The 22,587-nt window shown below is 42.1% G+C and overlaps 1 protein-coding gene across 1 annotated transcript; it reads left to right on the forward strand.

Annotated features, from left to right (window-relative positions):
* Nucleotides 1–3,800: 3,800 nt before the first annotated feature.
* Nucleotides 3,801–20,980, forward strand: LOC144670101 (dnaJ homolog subfamily A member 4-like). Its single transcript, XM_078532520.1, has 8 exons — nt 3,801–3,999; nt 4,226–4,364; nt 12,383–12,563; nt 16,112–16,216; nt 17,093–17,320; nt 17,425–17,655; nt 20,158–20,258; nt 20,343–20,980. Exons 2-8 carry the CDS (start codon nt 4,233–4,235, stop codon nt 20,553–20,555), a joined length of 1,191 nt encoding a protein of 396 aa, XP_078388646.1. The 5' UTR covers nt 3,801–3,999; nt 4,226–4,232; the 3' UTR covers nt 20,556–20,980.
* The last annotated feature ends 1,607 nt before the right edge of the window (nt 20,981–22,587 follow it).

The following is a 22,587-nucleotide window of genomic DNA, read 5'->3' on the forward strand; positions in this document are numbered from 1 at the left end:
GGTAGAAACATTAGTTTACCCTTTGTTTATCTTCTATTACCATCTATTCTATTTCAAGACTGTTGACTAATGCATTTGTTTCAAATCACCAGTGACTTCATCATTTAAGCATTCAATGCAGTTTGTGCATGTAATGAAGTTCATACTAACAACACAACGTGGCCTTGCTAGATTATGTACATACAAAGTGAAGCAAAGGACCAGTGCAGAGCTTCACTAACTGTGTGACCCAATGTGACCCCATTTTAAACCTTCCCTTCATCCCCACCCCCCAACTCACTCAAACATCCCTCCCTCCACACCACCCAACTCACTCAAACCTTATCCCCCCTCTCTCCACTCCCAACTCACTCAAACCTTCCTTCCCTCCCCACCTCCCAACTCACTCAAACCTTCCCTCCCTCTCCACCTCCCAACTCACTCAAACCTTCCCTCCCTCTCCACCTCCCAACTCACTCAAAACCTTCCCTCCCTCCCTCCCCACCGCCAACTCACTCAAAACCTTCCCTCCCTCCCTCCCCACCGCCAACTCACTCAAAACCTTCCCTCCCTCCCCACCGCCAACTCACTCAAAACCTTCCCTCCCTCCCCACCCCCAACTCACTCAAACCTTCACTGCCTCCCAACCCCCCAACTCGATCATTCTCTCAACCCTCCCCTGCCGTGCCCCCAACCTGGATTTTTCTACCTTCCTGGACTCAGCAACTTACAATTGCTGCTGTTCCTGTCAGTGGGCAGCTGTGGCTCTTCTTCAACCAGCACCACTTGGATCCGCACTGCCAGGGAAGGGGGGAAGCCGCCTCTCTGGCGGACAAGAACTTGGGCCCCAGGGGCTTAGACCCCAGCAGGACATGGTGGACAGCCCCTTGCAGCACCGGATGGATAAGTAGAGCTGGGCTCCTGGGTAGACTGAGCTAGAGGCAGCGCAAAGTGGCGACTACTGCTGAGGACGGGGTGTAGCCGAGACCACGGCCGGATGGAATCTTACCAGAGACAGGCTTTGAAGCCAAGCAGCAGGTTATGGTTGTTCGGGGTTAAGTTGCTCCCTCGGTAGACGGGTCTCAGATTGGGTGAGAAGATGCAGCCGCCCTGTGCCTGCGACTCCCACATTGGAGGCTGCACCAGAAAGATGGCCCAGGGCAGGAAGGCATTCTGGAGGCTGCACATGGGAGCTGCAGCTACTGGGGGCATGGTCTCTGCATCTCCCAATCACAGAAAGCAACTCAAAACCAGATCAGAATTGGCAGCAGGTTAAAAGAGAGATGCTGAGCAACAGCTCCCTGGGCCAGGCGGAGGTCAAAAAAAAATTAAAGGGCCCAATTCAACGATCCAAAAATTGGAATGGCACCAAACAACAGATTTCTCATCCCTGAAGGAGTGTAGAAGAGCATTGACAGATTCCTAAAGGGAATAGGTCAGGAAGGTAAATGGAGTACTCTCCTTCATTAGTGGGGCATAGAATATGAGAGCAGGAAGGTTATGCTAGAACTGCAGTTAGAGTACTGTGTACACTTCTGGTACCACATTACAGGAAGGGTGTGATTGCACCAGAGAGGGTGCAGAGAAGACTTAGAAGGACGTTGTCAGGAATGGAGAATTTTAGCTATGAGGATAGATTGGATCAGTTGGAGTTGTTTCCTTTGGAACAAAGGAGGCTGAGGGGAGATTTATTTAGGTGCACAAAACTATGAGGGGTCTAGATAGAGTGGATAGGAAAGAACTATTACCCATAGCAGAAAGGTCAGTAACTGGAGTATCGATTTAAATTTGTAATTAGTAGAAGGGTTAGAGGAGAGTTGATGAGAAATCTTTTCACTCAGAGGGTGTTGGGGGTCCGGAACTCACTGTCTGAAAGGGTAGTAGAGGCAGAAACCCTCATTACACTTAAAAAAAATACTTGGACATGCAGTCGAAATGCCGTAACCTACAGGGCTACAGGCCATGAGCTGGGAAGTGGGATAAGGCTGATGGCTCTTTTTCAATCAGCACAATGGGCCAAATGGCCTCCTTCCGTGTGGAAAATATTCAGTTTCTAAAACAAGGTCTATTTTGATTTGATCCAGGGAAAAACAAAATGTACCAGATTATAAGCATGTTGGCCAGGTTATTCATGCACTCCAGTCCCCCCACTCATGTGAAGACTCCAGCATACTGGCGGACACTTCAGTGCACCGTCTCCAGGGACACTCAGGCGCGGATGCAGCTGTAGAGGCTATAGACCCTGTGAACAGGGAGAGGGGCATGTCACACCTCCCAACTCCCCCAGAGAGGCAGTTACCCTCCAAAGAGGAGCCCACCCCAGGGGGACAGTCACCAGGCCAGGGGTGGGGGGACACACAGTCACCACACCCCTCCAGTCATCAGTTACCCCCCCCCTCCCCCAAACCACCACCTGGGGGGACAGTCAATACCCACCTCCATCCCCTCAGTGGGGGGGGGTGGGGGGGAGGGGGAGAGTGGTCACCTTAGACCTCACCACCCCACCCACCAACCAACCAATCTCAGGAGGACAGTCAGGCCAGCCCTACCACCCCCAACCACACAAAATCAATCACGGGGTGGGGGGGGGGGGGGCATCGGCCCAGTGCCGTCCCTCCCCCCCAGCTGTCACTCAGGGGTGGGTGGGGGGGAGAAACGGGCACTCTTTCCTCTACTCCCCACCCCCTTTCTCCCGCTGCCACATGGCCTATCCCTCACCCTCCCTAGTTTTATTTTTCATTCATTTACGGGAGGTGGGCTTCGCTGGCTAGGATTTACGGCCCATCCCTAAATTACCCTTGGGAAGGTGGTGGTGAGCTGCCTTCTTGACCCGCTGCAGCCCCTGGGGTGCAGGTGCGCCCACAGCGCTGCTGAGGAGGAAGTTTCCGGCGACAGTGAAGGAACGGCAATAAGCGCTGGCGTTGACACGAAGTGAGCAGCACGCGGGAGCCGGTCCGGGAATTCACACTTTGACGGTCACAAACCCCTCCAACACCGTGTCTTTGCAGTGGAGGCCATTCGACCCATCGAGTCTGTGCTGGCTGTCTGAAAGAGCATTCCACCTAGCACCCCCTCCCCCCCACCCCGGCCTTATCCCCGACACCCTGCACATTATTTATTTTCAGATTGCAATCCAATTCCCTTTTGAATACCTCGAACCTGACTCCACCGCCCTTCGGGGAGCTTTATTCCAGACTCCAACCACCCTCTGGGTGAAAATAAAATTTCCACCATCAAAGTCACCACTGACTTTCTCCCTACCGCGGCAGACGACGGGGGAAAGCTCCAGAACAGCGCTGGCACACCGCGGAACTTTCCAGAACCCCCGGCCGGTAGAAGGAGCTCATCTCCACGGAAACCGGCGCGCGAGCGCCAATGAGGAGGGGCGGGGCTGTGAACCGTGGAGAACCCAGCGCAGGGCCGGAGAGGGGCGGGGCTGAAGACGGGAGGGGGGGCGGGGCATAACATGGGACGGGTCGGGGCTGAGCATGGGAGGGGGCGGGGCTGAACATGGGAGGGGGCGGGGACATGGCGGACTGAGCACGGGAGGGGGCGGGGGCAAGCCCGAAGGGGGCGGGGCACAACATGGGACGGGGCGGATAAAAACAAAAATCTAAAAGCTACTGCGGATGCTGGAAATCCAAAACAAAAACAGAATTACCTGGAAAAACTCAGCAGGTCTGGCAGCATCGGTGGGGAAGAAATCAGTTAGACGGGGCGGGCTGAGCATGGGAGGGGGGCGGGGCCGAGCATGGGAGGGGGGCGGGGGCAAGCCCGGAGGGGGCGCGGCTGAGGGCCGGAGCGGCGAGGCTGTGATCATTGGGGGGGGCGGGGCGAATCCGAAGGGGGCGGGTCCGATCTAGAATCTTCTGCCGCTCACGTTTAAATGCCCGGAGCCGGTGCGCGCGTGCGCGGTTCGAGGCTCTCGGCGGCTTCTCTGATCGGGTGTTCGGCGGCAGCTCCCTTCAAACCATAACAACCAGAATCACTAAAACATCGGCTTGTGATCCAACATTGACGGTGGGTGTTTTATGTGACTAAACCCGGGGCTGTCATCATAATGGCAGTGACAGGACTTGCTGACTGTGAACAATATTAACCTCTCCAGGTTTATTGCTGTAACTGGTATTTCCAGCGATTTCATTTCTGTCCGGGAGTAGGACAATTGTTGGTTGGGGGGAAAAAAAAAACAACAAAGCATGCTGTACAAAAAGTTAACTTTTTTATGATTTTAATTCATGTCTAGGGCAGCAATGGTGAAAGAGACCGCGTATTATGATATCCTGGGGGTCAAACCCAACGCCCCCTCTGAGGAGATCAAGAAGGCCTATCGGAAACTCGCCCTGAAGTACCACCCCGACAAAAACCCGGACGAGGGGGAAAGGGTAAGAGGGAGGAACGTGCACTTTGTTGCACGGGAAGCTTCCAGAACTTTGCCTTCAACAGCTTACTGCCCATGGACAGCCAGTTAACACTGGGAAATGAAAAACCACAAGGGGAACCCTGGCAAACCCCTTTTAAAACGCTCAAACCTTTAGTCCCATCACCCAAACCTTCACACTGGACATTCTCACCTGAGTGTGCGAACTGACTGTGGATTCTGCTAATATACTGTTCAGTTCAGTTACTTAATGCCTTTATATAGCGCCTTTCAATGTAGTTAACAGGCTCTGCAGGTGCGGAGTTGAAGAAATGATCCAAGGGCAATGAAAAGCTTGGTCAGAGAGGTAGATTTAACGTCCTAAAACCAGAGAGAGCGAAGTTTAGGGTGGGAATTCCGGAGCTCAGGGTCTCAGTAGCTGAAGGCACTGCTGCCTATTTATCATGCAACAGCTAAAACCATGAATGCTCAAGTGGCCAGAATTAAATGAAGTAAAAACAGAAACTGCTGGAAAAACTCAGCAGGTCTGACAGCATCTGTGGAGAAAGGAAGAGTTAATGTTTCAAGTCCGTATGACTTAAGAGAAGTAGAAATGTGATGGGATTTATACTGCAGCAGGTAAAGTAGAATAGAAGGTCAGCGATAAGTGAGGGCTAAGGAGAGATTGATAAAAAATATTATGGACACAAGACAAAGGAGAATTAAATAAGTTGGAGGGTTGTGAACTTAGTGCACGTAAGGATACAGGCAGCAGAGTTTTGAATGACCTTTAATTTATGAAGGGTAGAATGTGGGAGACCAGCCAGGCATGCATTGGAATAGTCAAGTCTAGAAGTAACAATGGCATGATGAGGGTTTCAGTAGCACATGAACGGCGGCAGAGGATAAAGTCGGGTGATGTTACAGAGATGGAAATAGGCAGTCTTAGTAATGGCACTAATATGAGATCGGAAGCTCGTGTCTGGGTCAAATGTGTCACCAAGGTTGCAAACAGCCTGGTCCAGCCTCAGACACTTGCCCAGGAGAGGGATGGAGTTAGTGGCTGGAAAACCGAGGTTGTAATGGCTTTAGTTTTCTCAAAATTTAATTGGGGGAAATTACTGCCCATCCAGTACTGGATGTTGGACAAGTAGACTGATGATTTAGAGACAGTGGAGGGGTTGAGAGAGGTGGTGAGGTAGAGCTGGATGTTTCCAGTATTTCATATGGAAACTTGTGTTTTTGGATGATATCACTGAGGACAGCATGTAGATGAGAAATAGGAGGTGGCCTAGAATAGATCCTTGAGGGACACCAGAGGTAACAGAGCGTGAGGAGGGAGAGAAACCATTGAAGATGATGCTGCACCTGGGTAGGTCAGGATGGAACCAGGTGAGTGTAGTTCCCACCCAGCTGGACATTAATGGAGAGTCGTCGGAGTAGAATTCTGTGCTGTTCAAGTAGCTATGGTGTGTAAGGTTGGTGGTCCAATTGTTTCTGGTCACTGTTGCCCACCAGGATGTTAATGGATGCCTTGTTTGGTCATTAACTGGCACTTGGGTGGTGTGTTACTTGCTGATTATCTGCCAGCTCTTGTTGCATACAGGCATGGGCTACTTCCATTATCTGAGGAATTGTGAATGGAATGGAACATCTGTGCAATCATTGCGAATCTTATGATGTAACAACTAAAATTGACAGCTGTAGTGATGTCTTGTGGGAGATTTGATTAGATTCAACTATCACAACCAGCTTTCAGTTTTACCAGAGCTCTGTTAAGACATTTATTTCCCTGGTGCCTTAATGTCAGGGACAGTCACTAGCACCTCACTCTTCATTATCCAGCTTTTGTTCCAATGTTTGAAAACTGAAGTTGAGTGATCCTAACAGAACCCAAACAAAGCATTGACGAGTATTTTATTGGTGAGCAAGTGCTATTTAATAGCACTTGATGTTGACAACTCCTTATGTCACTTTGTTGGTTGGGAGTAGACTGATGGAGCAGTGATTGGTTGAACGTGTTCTGCTTTTGTGGCCAGGACCAGTTTAAAACTCTACAATCAGATTTCCACCCCAACTGCAGAACCAAAATGGCCCTCACCAATGTTAAAAATGAAACCTGTGATTGTTATTGATTCTCAGTCTTTGCAACTTTGACACAATTTATCACACCATCCTTCTTTAGTACCTTCCCTCAGAAACATCGAAAATGTTTTGTATGTCATTCTGCCCTTTGAGCCTGTTCCACCACTGAGTATGATCATGGCTGATCCTCTATCTCAATGCCGTACTCCTGCGCTCTCCCCATACCCCTTGATGCCTTTAGAGTCCATAATCAGTGACTTGGCCTTCACAGCCTTCTGTGGTAGAGAATTCCATAGGTTCACCACCGTCTGAGTGAAGAAGTTTCTCCTCATCTCAGTACTAAATGGTCTATCCTGTATCCTGAGACTGTGACCCCCTTGGTCTAGACCCCACCCCCAGCCAGACAAAATATCAACCCTGCATCAAGTCTGTCCATCCCTGTCAGTATTTTGTTTCAATGAGATCTCCTCTCATTCTTCTAAACTCCAGTGAATACAGGCCTAATCGGCCCAACCTCTCCTCACACCACAATCCTACCATCCCGGGAATCAGTCTGCTGAACCTTCAATGCACTCCCTCTATGGCAAGTATATCCTTTCTTAGGTAAGGAGTCCAATACTCCAAATGTGAGCTCACCAAGGCCCTGTACAGCTGCAGTAAGACATCCTTGCTCCTGTACTCAAGTCCCCTCGCAACAAAGGCCAACATGCCATTTGCCTTCTTAACTGCTTGCTGCACCTGCATGCCTGCTTTCAATGATTGGTGTACAAGGACACCCAGGTCTCTTTGTACATTAACGTTTCCCGATCTAGCACCATTTAATTAATACTCTGCCGTTCTGTTTTTCCTACCAAAGTGGATAACTTCACACTTAACCACATTATACTGCATCTGCCATGTGTTTGCCCACTCACTCAACTTGTCTAAATCACCTTGAAGCCTCTTAACATCCTCCTCACCACTCTCATTCCCGCCTAGTTTTGTATCATCAGCAAATTTGGAAATATTACATTTTGTTCTTTCATCCAAATCATTGATATATATGTGAATAGTTGGGGTCCAAGCACTGATCCTTGTGGTACCCCATTAGTCACCACCTGCTACTCTGAAAAAGACCCATTTATTCCTACTCTGTTTCCTGTCTGCTAACCAATTTTCAATCCATGCCAATAATTACCTCCAACCCCACGTGCTTTAATTTTACACACACACCTCTTACGTGGGACTTTATCAAAAGCTTTCCGAAAATCCAAATACACCACATCCACTAGTTCTCCCTTGCCTATTCTGCTAGTTACGCCCTCAAAAAAAACTCCAGTAGGTTTGTCAAACATGATTTTCCTTTCATGAATCCAAGTTGACTTTGTCTAATCCTGTTGGTATTTTCTAAGTGTCCTGTTATCACATCCTTTATAATAGACCCTAGCATTTTCCCTACTACTGAGGTTAGGCTAACCGGTCTGTAATTCGCTGTTTTTCCCCCTCCCACCTTATTTAAATAGTGGAGGGTGACAAATGTAACTCCAATCTGCTGGGACTGTTCCAGAATCTACAGAATTTTGGAAGATGATAACCAATGCAAGCACTATTTCCATGGACACCACCTTTAGTATCCTGGGATGTTGATTATTGGGCCCTGGGGATTTATCGGCTTTCAGTTCCATTAATTTTTCCAGCACTATCGTTTCAGTAATACTAATTTCCTACAATTCTTCCTCACTAGACCCTTGGTTCCCTAGTATTTCTGGGAAGTTATTTGTCTTCCTCCATGAAGACAGAACTAAAGTAGTTGTTTAATTGCTCTGCCACTTCCTTGTTTTCTATTATAAATTCTCCCATTTCAGACTCTAAGGGACCTACATTTGTGTGGTTCAGCTCTCAGCTCTCCAATCATAACTAGAACATCTGCAGCGATGGTTTCTCTTCCTGCCTCTGCACTGTTGCTGCTAGAATTTATAAAGGGAATCCTTGCTCCCCTATTTATTTCCCCCTCTCAGCTATGTGCTGTGCCTTGGCATGGGACCAGTTTCCAAATATAACTCATGACACCTAGATCAACCTCCACCCCATCTATTGACCCCCTCTACTGCCCCTGTGTTGTCAAACTGACCGTCAGTCTTACTTGAGACATAATTTCCTCCATGGCAGGCTGAAATCATGGTCTTCAAAGTCATGCCACAAACTCTGTACTCTAGCCCCCTTCCCTGGTCATTGCAACCTCAGTGTCCCATTTAATTGAATTGAGCTTCAGATCCCATGTTATCTACAACAGGGGTTCTCAACCTCTTCTGTTTTAAAATTCCAAGGACCTCAATAACACAAGTGTATCTTTCTGCAAAATAATCTAAATTGCAAGTTCCTTGAAGGAAAGTTTTTCCCAAAAGTGGAAGAAAAGGGGCTTAGGAGGAAGTTGAAGTATGTGAGTGATGAGGGATACCAGGAAGTAGTTATATATGGCATTTTTATGATTGAGACCATGGGAGTAGTGTGCAAAATACTGCAGATGTTGGAAATCAGAAATAAAGGCAGAAAATGCTGCAGGTCTAGCAGCATCTGTTGTGAAAGGTCATTGACCTTAAGTGTTAATTGCTTCTCTCCACAGATACTGCCAGACTTGCTGATAATTTCCAGCAATTTTGTCTTTGGGAGTAGAGGCTGTAAGATGGCAACTTTGACAAGATGCCTATGAGTAATGGTAGGATAGTTTATATAGAAGGAAAGGATTAGGTAACATGGGACAGTGGTGATCTCAGAGGAGTGAGGGCAAGATGAATTGAGATCGAGGTTGAAATTGCCAAGATGAGTCACAATACAAATGATGAAGGAAGATAAGTGGCAGATGAAGTTCAATGCAGAGAAGTGTGAAGTGATACACTTTGGTACAAGAACATGGAGAGACATTATAAAATAAAGATACTATGCTAAAGGGTGTGCAGGCGCAGAGAGACCTGGGTGTATATGTACATAAGTCATTGAAAGTGGCAGGACAGGGAGAGAGAGCTGTTTCTAAAGCATATAGTATTCTAGGCTTCATTAATAGGGGCATAGAGTAGAAGAGCAGGGAGGTTATGAATAACTTGTATAAGACACTGGTTAGACCTCAGCTGGAGTATTGTGTACAGTTCTGGGCATCACTCTTTAGGAAGGATGTGAATGCATTGGAGAGAGTGCAGAAGAGGTTTATGAGAATGGTTCCAAGGATGAGAAACTTCAGTTATCAGGAAAGATTGGAGAAGTTGGGACTGTTTTCCTTGGAGAGGAGAAGGTTAAGAGGAGACTTGATAGAAGTTTTCAAAATCATGAGAGGTCTGGAGAGAGTAGATAGGGAGAAACTGTTCCCACTCAAACAGATTGCAAACCAGAGGGCACAGTTTGTGTTTTGCAAAAGAAGCAAATGTGAGGTGAGAAAAAACTTCTTCACACAGTGAGTACTTAAGCTTTGGAATGCACTGTCTGGAAGTGTGATGGAGGCAGGTTCAAATGAGGCATTGAAGAGGGCATTGGATGATTATTTAAATAGAAACAATGTGCAGGGTTATGGGGCAAAGGCAGGAGATTGGCATTAAGCTAAAATGCTCAGAGAGCTGGTGCAGACACAATGGACCGAATGGCCTCCTACACCATAACAATTGTGATATCTGAGGATGCTAGTCTTCAGGCTTTTCACCAGCTACAAGGCACAAGCCAAGTGTATGGTGGAATATTTTCACTTGCCTGGGTGAGTGCAGCTGCAACAACACTTAAAACGCAATGCTATCCAGGGCAAAAGAGTCTGCATGACTGAAACCCCATGTACCACCTTAAACATTTGCTCCCTCCACAACCTAGTGCATACTAAATACTATATATATAATATGCAGTGCATATTATATACACAGTGCACTTCTACAACTTGCTAAGGTTTTGAAAATGCTTCTGCCAGGACAAGAGCTGAAAGTGCATGGAAACACTACCACCTTCCATGTTCCCCTCCAAATCATGCACCATCTTGACTAGGAAATATATCACTGTTCCTTCCCTACTAACAGAACTGTGGATGGCAGTGATTCAAGAAGGCAGCTTACCCTGACCTCCTTGAGGTCAGTTAGGGATGACCAATAAACACTGGTCTTGCCAGTGACACCCACAATCTGTGAATGAATTGTAAAAAAATACACCTGACCCTTCTGAAAGAAAGTTTATTGCAAGCCTGAATGCTGGAAATGCCTTGATACTTGTGGATGGAAGATTTTTAAGTCCATGGATTGGGTAAAAGCAACAGCTTAAACTATATTTATATTAGAATGGTTTTGTTTGTTAATATTTGGGGGTTATGTCCCAGTTACAATAGTGGAGTGATGTCTATAACTTATTCATGTTTCACATGGCAATGTCTGCTATTGTTAAGAAATGTTTTAAAGACTCAGTGGTATCCATTATCAATGGCAGGCCATGAATTTGAAGCTTTGTTTTTATTGTAAGCTGTGCTCTGGCTTTTAAATCTGCATGGTTTTTGCTGCCTTAATGTTTGTTTGATTCTTGTTACAGATTTAGTGAGTAATGGTCTGTTACCAAATCTTCGTTATTAAATTTGAGGTTTATAATGAGCAGTCATGGAAAACCCCAAATATTTTTTCTTGCTTTGCAAAACAGCATCATTGATATCATCTACTGTATGATTTTTTCTTTTCAGTGACACTAGTTAACTTTTAGACTTGACATTGTCTAGACGACCAAGAATACCCAACAATCTGGGCAATACTTTTATTTAATAACTTCATTAAAGAACTCATTTAGAGCGATGTCCTAGTTAGCCCTTGTTGGAAGAGTGTTCCAATTGTAAGGAACATATCTTTTTATTTTCTGTTGGACTGTGGATTAGAATTGCAAAGGCTGCAGGTTGAAGGACATGTCTGCTGGGACAGGATGAGATATATATACAATGTTGCAGTCCTGGAACAGTGTGCCATGAAAGACAGGATGGTGCCGGAAAGGAGTCCTGGACCAAGGGAGCTGCCTGACAACAGCTTTTTAATTGGCTCCTGACCTGGTGACCAGGGTTTTGAGGGCAGTGCAGCAAAAAAAGCTCCTGGCCTGCAAAAAGAAAACATCTCAAATCTCTTTTCCTCATATCTCTATAACCTCTCTGAGGAAACCCCTGTGAAAAGAAAAAGGGGGAAACCACTGTTGACGACATTGAAAGGCAAGTGTTCAACGAGTGAACTAAATACTGAAAGTGCTGGAAGACCACCTCATATCATCAACAGGAACTGAAAGGAATTTGGAAGACATCGATCAAAATCAACACATCGAATCCCGTAATCCAGAATTGGTGCTATTGAACTGTTTTATCCCACTCTTAAAATCCATGTTTTGTGTGACTTATGTGTCGTGTGTGTGTAGGGATTTAAGAAGGGGGTAGAGTTTAGGTTATAGTGTTAGAAGTTAGCAGTTCATATTTCTTTCTTTTGCCACTGGTTAATGACAGTTTGTTCAATAAACAGTTATTTACTTATTAAGTTAACCTGGTGCTTGTATTCTGTTAACCTAAATTTTGGGGCAATCTGGCGGTTTGGTCAAACTTTTCACCTTTGTCGTGGCTCAGGGAACAGTGGGGCTTGATATTACAGCGCACTATCCCCAGTGAGTCGTGACACAATGGGAATTTCACTATTTTGGTTTTTGCTGAGTTCCTTTTATGGAAGCAGTTTAAAATAATTACCATTTTATTCTAAAACAAGATGGTTTTTTCATTTATGGATTTACTTGGGCAAATCAGTTCAACAGTTTTCCAAAAGATTTTGTTTTCAAATCATATGTCAAAGAGAAAGCTCCTCATAGGAGAAAAAGACCCTAACAAAATCTTTCAGTTTTATGTTAAATTCTTGATTTATTGATGTTAGAAATGTTTACACCTGCAGTAGATAATTCAAATGTTCTTATTCATTTCTAGTTACTTTTTTTTCTTCCTTTTAATAGTTCAAGCTTATATCACAGGCCTATGAGGTTTTGTCAGACCCTAAGAAGCGAGACCTCTATGACCAAGGTGGTGAACAAGCCATTAAGGAAGGAGGAGTAGGGGGTGGTGGTTTCTCCTCGCCCATGGACATCTTCGACATGTTCTTTGGTGGTGGTGGCAGAATGCAAAGGGAGAAAAGAGGTACACAAAGTCATTTCCCTAGTTCAATAGAGGTTTGGGAGGAGAAATTTCACAAATGAAAAATCTATTATTCTCGTAGAAAGACAAAATAGTTGGTAAGCAATTTTGTGTTGGCTCATTTTTCCCTACGTATAGGATGACCGTACACTCAAATACAAGTTGTTCCAGCAATTTCCACATATTCTGGTTAATCTAGAAATACCATTTTCTGGCTGGAGGACAATTTTCCAGAAGGAAAGCTAGAAAAGGTCAACCTGGCCGCTCTTTCGCCTAGCTAAATATTCATAGACTAGGTTAGAGTTGAGGTGCTGCCATTTGACATGGGTAATGTGTGGTTCATGGAAATATCATTTCTATTGTGAATATATTCTGGATATTTCTAATTTATGGAAGGATAGCTTCTGAATTTAGTAGTGCATCTAGACGTTATAGAGTCCAAGTTTCTCTGGACTCTCGTCCAAACAAATGTTTCTCATCCCTGGCCCCACTTTGTTGAATTTCTTCTGCAGCCTCTCTGTGGCCTTGTCTTATCCTGAGGTAAAGCTCCCAAATCTGGCAACAGTGTTCTAATTGTATCCTGGCCAACGATTCAAATAGACCTTGTTTTGATTTAGTTCTCTACCCATGTTTATTAAAACTATGTGCTATATGCTTTTTTTGTTCACAGCTTCATCAACTTGTCCTTCAAATTTAAAGATGTTTTTTATCAGAACTCCTAAATCTTTCTCAAATTTTTACCATGTGTATGTTTGCTTCTTATCCTTTCATGAAAGTTCTCCATATTAATTCCATCTGACATCCATTTGCCCAATCTACTACTCCGTCTTTGACTCCAGAGGTCACTTCAGTTTAGCATGCTGTCTATTTTTTTTGTTGTATGCAAATTTTGAATTTTGCACCCTATACTTAGGGGAACTCCCATCTTGCAAAAATATTGCAGATGCTGAAATCTGAAATAAAATCAGAAAATGCTGGAAATGCTCACAGGTCAGGCAGCATCTGTGGAGAATTAACACTTCAAGATGATGACCTTTCATCAGAACTGGAAAAGTTTCAGATGCAAAAGACTTTAAGCAAGTGCAGAGTCAGGGAAATGGATGATGGAGGAAAGAACAATAAAGGGAAGGTCTATGATAGGATGGAAGGTAGGTGTGGTTAAATAACAAAAGGGTTGATGATACAATGCAAAAGCTGGTGGTCATGGAACAATAAAAGAAACAAAAGTGAGTCTAGAGCAGAAAGGAGGGGGAGGGGGCGGGTGGGGGGCGGAAAGAACCATTACCAGCAGCTACTGTCTGGAAAAAAAAATGGCAGTAGAGGTTATGATTGGAATTTGTTGAATTCAAGAGTCAGAAGGCTGTAAAATGCCCAATTGAAAGATGAGTCCTGGAGTTACCATTGAGTTTCATTGGAACAGTGTAGGAGGCTGAGGACAGAGAAATCTCTTTGCACAGGTTGGAATTAAGCTATTAGTTGTACCTGATAAGTAGTTTTCTGATCTTATTTTTGATTCAACAGGCATTTAATTTTTGAAATAAAAAGCATCAACAGATGGAGTGGGGCTAACTTTGCAGCCTATTAAGCAGTGCGCCTTTCCAGTAGATATTGGTCATGTTTCAAGACGCAGTTGTCTAATGCTTGTCTGTTGACTGTCATACAATAAAACCCAGTCAACTAAATCTGTTGAAATTAGCAAGTTACTTGCTGCTTGTAAAATATCTGGCTGTACTAGTGCTGAGAGCGCTACTGAGGTATAGACATTCAGCTTTGTCTTCAAGGGCATGCTGTGCTGAATCCACATCTATTCATGTAGATTCCTGTATGCTGATCTCACTTCAAAGTAATTTCTAAGCATTAAGAATGGCATTGGAGAATATCCTTTCCAGATAGCTGAACTCAAGCTGTATCTGACAGCTTCGTGCTGCCAATAAGTGCGGGGGGTGAAATGTCAGCTGATAACGCATCCTTTTTTATTAAAGCTGACTGGCTGAATTTGAAGCAGCAAATGGGCATTCCTGCTGCAGACATTGTGGAACAGACCTTAGAAGTCATGCTTTTATATTTTCTTTACCTTGGTAATTTAAAAAAAAAAAAATTCTCAACTTAACTTCTTCAAATTTGCTAATACATTTGAAACTCAGATTGAGATATAGACCAAGGAGCGTGCCATGGACAATCAGCAATAAAGCATCATGTAAAGGTTTAATAATCAGGGACCTCTGCTCATCCATTCTAGTTTGGTACATTCGTTACTTTTCTATTGAATCTAAGGAGGATTAGTTAAAATTAAGCAAGTCTAAAGTACACCATTTCTTTGTTTACTTATTCATTTACGACAATAAATCTGTTTAGAAATTTATAACCAAATACACACTTTACACGGTGGTTATTCCATCATGTTCCAGTAGGTCAAAATACACTAATGAAGGTTTTCTGTTGGATAATTGGGCTCATTATGAATGATTAAGACAGTGAGTGGGTCTCAGGGAGTGAGGGTTTTGCCATGCAGTGGTCTTGAGATATTGAACCTGAAAGAAATAATCTAGAGTAAAACACGAAGGTATTTTCCATAATGTTCAACACTATTCAATAACCTACCAAGTTTCTCTTTCCACATTTGCAAGATCTGTGCTTTGTTGTGATAAGGCCGTTGCATAGAAGAGGTTGTTTTTGGTTACACAACACTTTGAAAGAATCATGAGTTAGAGTCCCTGTGACCTAACTCTTGAAATATGTGTCTTTTGTGTACTCTGCATGCACCATAAGTTGTACACAATGACACAAGTCAAAAAAATGATCTATTTTATGCATTGAGTGCTTGTCAGCTAATCAACTGTTGGAGGTTCTTAGTCTTTTGGCCAGGAGCATTTTGCTTTCCAAGTTTTGTTTGTCAAACCGGTCTTGGTGACTCAAAACGGTATGGAGTGTTAGCATTGTTTATCGGAGTGATGGTCCAGTGCACAACTGTAGAGTGATATTGCGAGTCTTCCAAACATGTAATATTGAGACTTCAAGATTTATCTTGTGATAGTATGTCAGAATGGTGAATGATTCAACCAGCAAGTGGTACTAATGGGTGCTCTAGTGACTGAGACATTGCAGAAATATCAATGTGGGACTATGCAGTCCAGCAGATGCCAGCCAAAGATACCAGGTTTAAGCATCTTGTCTAATATATGCCTTGGTTTTTGGCTACTTTAATTCTTCAATGGTACATCAGTTTAAAAGCTTGCTTCATTTTCAGAGATCAAGTTTAACTTTATAAAATTGATAAAGATGTCGATCGATGGCTTTGTCTGGTGTCAGACAGAAGAACCAAGGCAATCAATTTGAACACAAACAGGATTCTTTCAAGTGTGCTTGCTCGGCAGCCTGAACTCAGTATAGACAGCAATCTAGTTGTATGGTCTCCAAATAATTTAACTAAATTTTCTCAGTATTAAATTAATCTCATAATTTACATTTGATGCTAAAAGAATTTCAGTTGTAAGGTAATGTTTGGATGTATATTTTCACATGTCCTGACTGCATTGCCTATTTGTATCTAGGTAAGGATGTTGTTCACCAGTTGGCTGTTTCACTTGAAGATCTTTACAATGGAGCAACAAGGAAGCTGGCATTGAAGAAAAATGTAATTTGTGATAAATGTGATGGTGAGTATACAAATTTCATTCAAAACAAGTAAGAGGAAGTTGGGCTGAAGCTCTAACTTGAAATAGCATCTAACTCTGGGGAGGGTGGGGGGAAAAAATTGGCTAATACCTTGAAATTAGCTGACACAATTCCACAAAACGCTGACAACTCAAAATGGCCTTGCATACATCTACACAGCTGGACCAATGGTGTAGTAGAAAGGTTTGTTTCTGGAATGGTGGAATGAGTTCTGGGGCAGGGGAAGCTCTAGAGATGGGATGGTCTTTATCTAACCAGGACAGCTTCCAAACAGTTGAGAGGGAGGGATTTCACCTGATAAGATGGGTGGGAGGATAGCAGCAGAATGTTTTTTTGTAGCACTCATGAAAGAGATGAAGATAAATATAGTGAAGGACAGTGATCTACCAGCAAGTTCAGGGGAAGTGTTGAAGACAAAGATATGGAGAAACAAATTATGGTGAAGGAAAGAAATAAGAGAAAGCTGGGAAAGGCTGCTGGAGTATTAATAGGCTGCACTGGTTATTTATATGTTGCACAGAGCATTCAAAATAGTCAAGGAACAGGAGACACTAATTTGAATGGAGCAGCATGGCAGTTAGCAAATGTGATAGCATTCTACTTTATCAATATTATAAATTAGGGGCTAAGATAATTTAGGAAGTATTGGAAGACATGGTATGGAGTGATCAAAAGAAATAAATCTTATAAAATAAATCTTCATTAAATGAGCTAGAGTAAGTGGAAAGTACAATGTATATTTCTAATTTTTTATCCCCAGTGTACACTGTTTCATTATATAGTTCTCTGTATGACAAAAGAGGAAAAAGGGTTTATTTCATTTATTTTTCATCTTACCTGTATATTTTTATTATCAGGTTGTGGAGGTAAGAAAGGAGCTGTGGAGAAATGTCCAAACTGCAAAGGCAGAGGGATTGAAATCCACGTACAACAAATTGGACCCGGAATGGTACAACAGATTCAGACAATGTGCTCGGAATGTCACGGACAGGGTGAACAGATTAATCCAAAAGACCGATGCAAGAATTGTAATGGACGCAAAATTGTAAAAGAGAGAAAAATACTAGAAGTTTACGTAGACAAAGGTAAGTTAAGATATAAAGGGTACTTGTGATGTTTGGATCTTAGAGCTGTTCTGTATGATTATTTTATTGATGACTGGTGGAATTAATTACTGAGTTTACTTCAGGTATGCAAGATGGGCAGAAGATAACATTCCGTGGAGAGGGTGATCAGGAACCTGGATTAGAACCTGGTGATGTTATCATTGTACTGGATCAAAAGGATCATGACACATTCCGAAGGCATGGAAATGACTTAGTAATGAAAATGGAAATCCTGCTAGTGGAAGCTTTATGTGGCTTCAAAAGAACAATAGAAACACTCGACAAAAGGACACTGCTGATTACTTCAAAACCAGGTTAATATCAGAGAAATCGTTTTCTTTTTTAGCAGTATATAGAAGTTCTAAAGCATGACATCTTAATGTTATTGAAAGCTCCACTAACGTTTTTCAGGTTTGGTTTGGCACAATTATATTATTTTATATTTGGTTGCAATAGCACTTTAAAATTCACTTCAAATAATCAGGTGCAAAAATAGACTATTTAATAGATTTGAGTTTTAACTACCTACTGTGCAAAACTTTTTTTTTGTTTCCACTGGTGCAAGAGAAATCAATCTTGCCATCACTTACCTAATCATAACCTTTGATAATTTTTCAAGATTGTCATCAAGTTACCCTTAACTTTCTCAGAATTAGTTTGGAGGGTGTGAAGTACTAACTTATAACATCGCCTGACTAATCCCTCAACCCTGGCAACATCCCATGCACTGTTTTCATTGTTTTAATGTCTGGATATTCAGAACTGTATACAAAACACTCCTTTTTTACTTAACAAAGCTCTTGTACAAGTTCAACATTACACTCCTTTTGTTACTAGATACCAAAATTCTGTTTGTATCCTTGTGGCTTTATCTGTTTATGCCATTAATTTTTAGTGTGTATCTGTGTTCCAATGTCCCTGTACTCCTTTATGCCATTTAAAATGTTAATATTTAAGGATTATATAATTTCCCTATTTCATCCAAAAGGTATTGTGACATTCTCCTACATTAAACATCGGGTGGATCGGCCACCTATCCTAACTGTGATCTTTGCAGTATTTCATAATCCCAGTCAAAATTTGTTATCGAAGTTTTTACTCCTGTTTCAATTCAGATTATTAATTGATTCCCTGGTAATTTCATTAACATCTGTTGATTCAAATTCAGTAGCACCATCCAAACCCACAACCTCTACCACCTAGAAGTACAAGGGCAGCATAGGAACACCACCACCAAGTTCCCCCTCCAAGCCACACACCTTCCTGACTTGGAACTATATCGTTGTTCCTTCACTGTCGCTGGGTTAAAATCCTGTAACTCCCTCCCTAACACACTGTGGGTGTACCCTACACCACATGGACTGCAGCTGTCCAAGAATGCAGCTCACCACCCTCTTCTCATGGACAACTGGGGATACGCAATAAATGCTGGCCCAGCAGTGATGCCCACATCCCAAGAACGAATTTTCTTTAAAAGCCTGTGTAGTAAATTTAAAACAACCCTAACATAGGTCCTTGAAGAGCACTTCTTTCAAGTTTGAGAAACTTGATTTTACTTGCTTTCCACCAATATTCCCTATAATCCCAGGAGCTATTATCTTTGCCATAATGTTACCTTCGTCAAAAACTTAATAAAAATCCATATGAATCACATGGTCTGCGTTACCTTTATCCTCTTAACTTCATAATGTTTTTTAGATTGGTCAAGTATGACCTGCCTTTTAGAAATTTGTGCTGGTTGGCTTTAATTAATTCTTGTTTCTCCAAGTGTTTAGTAATTTCATCCTATATTATGTAGTCTCTAAGGCTTGAAGCTCCCAATATCCTGCTGTAACTTAAACAGGAATAGCCTTTACAGGTGATTATGTTGTTTCTCCCAGGCCTCCATCAAAATGACAACAGGTAATCAGGAGTACAGGAATTCTACCTTGTACTTTACCAACATCAGAACAAAGACTAACTGGTCTATAATGACTTATCTCTACTGGCTTTATGAAAGAAAGATACTACCTTAGCTATCCTCTAGTCCTCTGGCATAATTTCTCTTTCCAAGGATGTTTAGCATTGTAGTTAGCCTCTGTTTCTGCTCCTGATAGATCCTTGTATGTAAGCAATTGAATTTATTGCTAGGCAAGGAATAAGGAACCAAGATGGTGTTAAGATACAAATCCAATCTTGACCTAATGGAATGGCAGAACCGGTGCAAGGGACTGAATGGACTATTCTGTTCCTTTTGTTCCTAGATCTTGATGATTTGACCCAGAATTTGAACAAATTCTTTGCTATCTCTCTGAATAATGAACTCTGAAATCTTCATCCAGCTGGTGGTTCTAATATCCCAAAATTCATCACCTTTTTGAAATTTACATAAAACTATTGAATATGTTTGCTGTTCTTCCACTCTTGCAAGATTGCCGACTCTGTTTGTAATTATTATTACCAGTGACCTAGACAAAGACTTTCTAAGCTAAATTTCTCTTACTCTTTAGTAGCTTTTAGCTTGGCCTAGCTTTGTTTAATGTGCCCTGCTCAATTAATGGTTCGTTTTTAGTTTCAGATTTATTCTCCAATGAAACCTCAGCCTTCGATATATTTTTTTTCTGTGATAATTTACCACTCTTGTTGAATATGCCCCATTGCTAGTCTGTTCTATTTTTGCTTTCATTCTAGGTCCCTTTTTATTTTGCTATATAAATTTTTCCCAATCTAGTGCCCTTTTCTCTTACCTTTTAAAGGATCAATAAAATGTATTGTACCAAATGGTCTGATGTTTTTACTGTTTATTTTAATTTGAACCTGAATTTTTATCTTTTTAGGTGAAGTCATAAAAGTTGGCAGCCTTAAATGTGTTCTTAATGAAGGTATGCCTATTTACAGAGATCCATTTGAGAAAGGACTGCTGATTATTCAATTCTCAGTAAGTAATATCAGAGAATGTAATGGTTACTGAAGATAGGATTTATAATTTTGTATAGTTACATTATTCTTGCATCATCTGTAGGTGAAGTTTCCACCATATGGTTGGATTCCACCACAAAACTTGGCTGAGTTAGAGGATCTACTTCCACCACGTCAAGAGGTAATGATCACTGACGACATGGAACCAGTGGAGTTAACAGAATGTCTCTCAGAAGAGCAACACAGAAGTTATAGCGGGGAAGCTTATGAGGAAGATCAAAAGCCTAGAGGAGGTGTTCAATGTCAAACATCCTAAACAATGTGTGGCTAGTGTTAGAAAAATAGATTCTGTAATGCTTCAAAACTATTTTATTAAAAAGCATTGCATTGGTTATCCCCAAAAAAGACTAATTTCTTATGCATCATATGACCACAAGGTAGTACTAGTCTTTTTTTCCTTTGCTTTGGTGGAGAATACCAACTCCAGTTTTTATTTTGTTACCTAAGAATTTATATGTACTGAAACACTGTACTTTGTCTTCCTTGTCATTTGCCCAGTGTTTAATGTATTTCTGTCCATATGATAACATGTCAATATCTAAATTGAATATGGACATCAACACATGGCCATTCTATCAATGTCTAAGTGTACTTCAATTTGTCATTTCTGGTATTGCTTGTAAGTGAGTAATGTTTTGTTTTTCTGGTCTTCCAATATTAAACTGGGAGTATGAAAGCTAATCACTTGTTACTGCATATGAGAGTGTATTTGAAATAATTCAGTCTTACCCAAAAAAAGCAACATTTCTTGTAGCTGAAAAAAAGCAGAACTACAGTATCTTTTGAACATTGTGCAAGCTTGCCACTTATGTAGCAACTTTTTCAGTCATCCCACTGTGCTTCACAGAAGAGAGACACTACAAGTAGTAGGGGAAGTAACAAAGCATGGCTGAAGAGGTAAGAATTTGGAGGAGAGATGTGTTCCCAAAGGAAAAAGCAAATGTTTGCAGTATATGAACCTAAGGCTTTTGAAGACTCTGCTGAAATATTGGAGAAGTAGAGAAATAACAAGGATCAGATATACTTGTAACTTATACATGTAGTCCAGTTAGTTCCAGCACTGAGAGATGTTTACAGTGCAAGAAATCAATAGGGGCGTTGTTGTTAACGGAAGAATTCTTTTAATAGCATCAATTTCCACAGTGATGTTTTTAAATCCTGTTTCCATTGTCATGCTGACATGAAGAAAGCTTGTGCTGTATCAGATATTTTTAATAAAATTTTCCCCTCAAAGAAAAAAGCATATTTTGTCATAGCACATTGGTACTAGGTATTTTTTGTAAAAGCAGAGAAATGGCCCTCAGTGATGGCACTGAAATCTTGACCAACATTTGTGTACTGTAATAATTGTACATCAATGGTAATAAGTATTATAGGAAACAGGTGGAAGATCAACTGACCGTTCAGTCAGAAGCAAGTGTATGTTTAAGTGAGGCCCTGTTTACACACTCAGGTGGGTGTAAAAGATCTCGTGGCATGATTTAAAAAGAGAGCAGGGAATTCTCCCAATGTTTTGGCCAATATTTATCCCTCAATCAACATCACAGAAACACATTACTTGATCATTCCCACATTGTGGGAGCTTGTAGCATGTGGTGGTGGTGACCCAGAAACCAATGTAGGTCAGTGAGTACATGGATGATGGGTGAACAGGAATTGGTGTGGATATGGGCAACAGAATTTTGAAAGAAGAGAGGCCAGCCAAGAGAACATTGGAATAGTTAAGTGCACAGACTGGAAAAAGTATGCAGTATGTGATGTAGTTGTCTATTTAATGAATACCAGAATACAGCTGATGCAAGGTGAGAACGTTTGCAATCACGCAGATTTCTGTGTAACACTGCAGAAAATCCTGTGTAAGAACTGTCAATCACATTTCAGTATTTGGCATCAAGTGCATTTCAGAATGCCATAAATGATTAAAAATCTATGACAGACACAATTTAAATTGTAAGAGCATAAAATTTGTCAGCATAAAATCAGACTAATGCTCTGATCGTCAAGGGTTTGAACTGAAATTGCATGGCTAAACCATCCTGCTCTCATGCCCACATGTCATTCTTGGCCTGCTGCAATGTTCCACCGAAGCCCATCTCAAACTGGAGGAACAGTACCTCATCTTCCAATTAGGCACTTTACAGCCTTCTGGACTTAACGTTGAGTTCAACAACTTCAGACCATGAACTCTCTCCTCTAAACCCCTTTTTTAAACCTTTTTCCATTTTTAAAATTTATTTAATTTGTTTATTCATTTTTTTAATCCTTGTCCATGACATCTTTGTCAATGT

Source organism: Cetorhinus maximus, chromosome 30, assembly GCF_964194155.1.
Source record: "Cetorhinus maximus chromosome 30, sCetMax3.hap1.1, whole genome shotgun sequence".
Lineage (NCBI taxonomy): Eukaryota > Metazoa > Chordata > Chondrichthyes > Lamniformes > Cetorhinidae > Cetorhinus > Cetorhinus maximus.

Bases quoted from the DNA above. Each gene is read 5' to 3' on its own strand.
- LOC144670101 (XM_078532520.1), top strand. From the start codon at position 4,233: ATGGTGAAAGAGACCGCGTATTATGATATCCTGGGGGTCAAACCCAAC. The intron at 12,564-16,111 runs GTACACAAAGTC...ATTTGTATCTAG, and splicing joins AATGCAAAGGGAGAAAAGAG to GTAAGGATGTTGTTCACCAG. The intron at 16,217-17,092 runs GTGAGTATACAA...TTTTATTATCAG, and splicing joins AATTTGTGATAAATGTGATG to GTTGTGGAGGTAAGAAAGGA.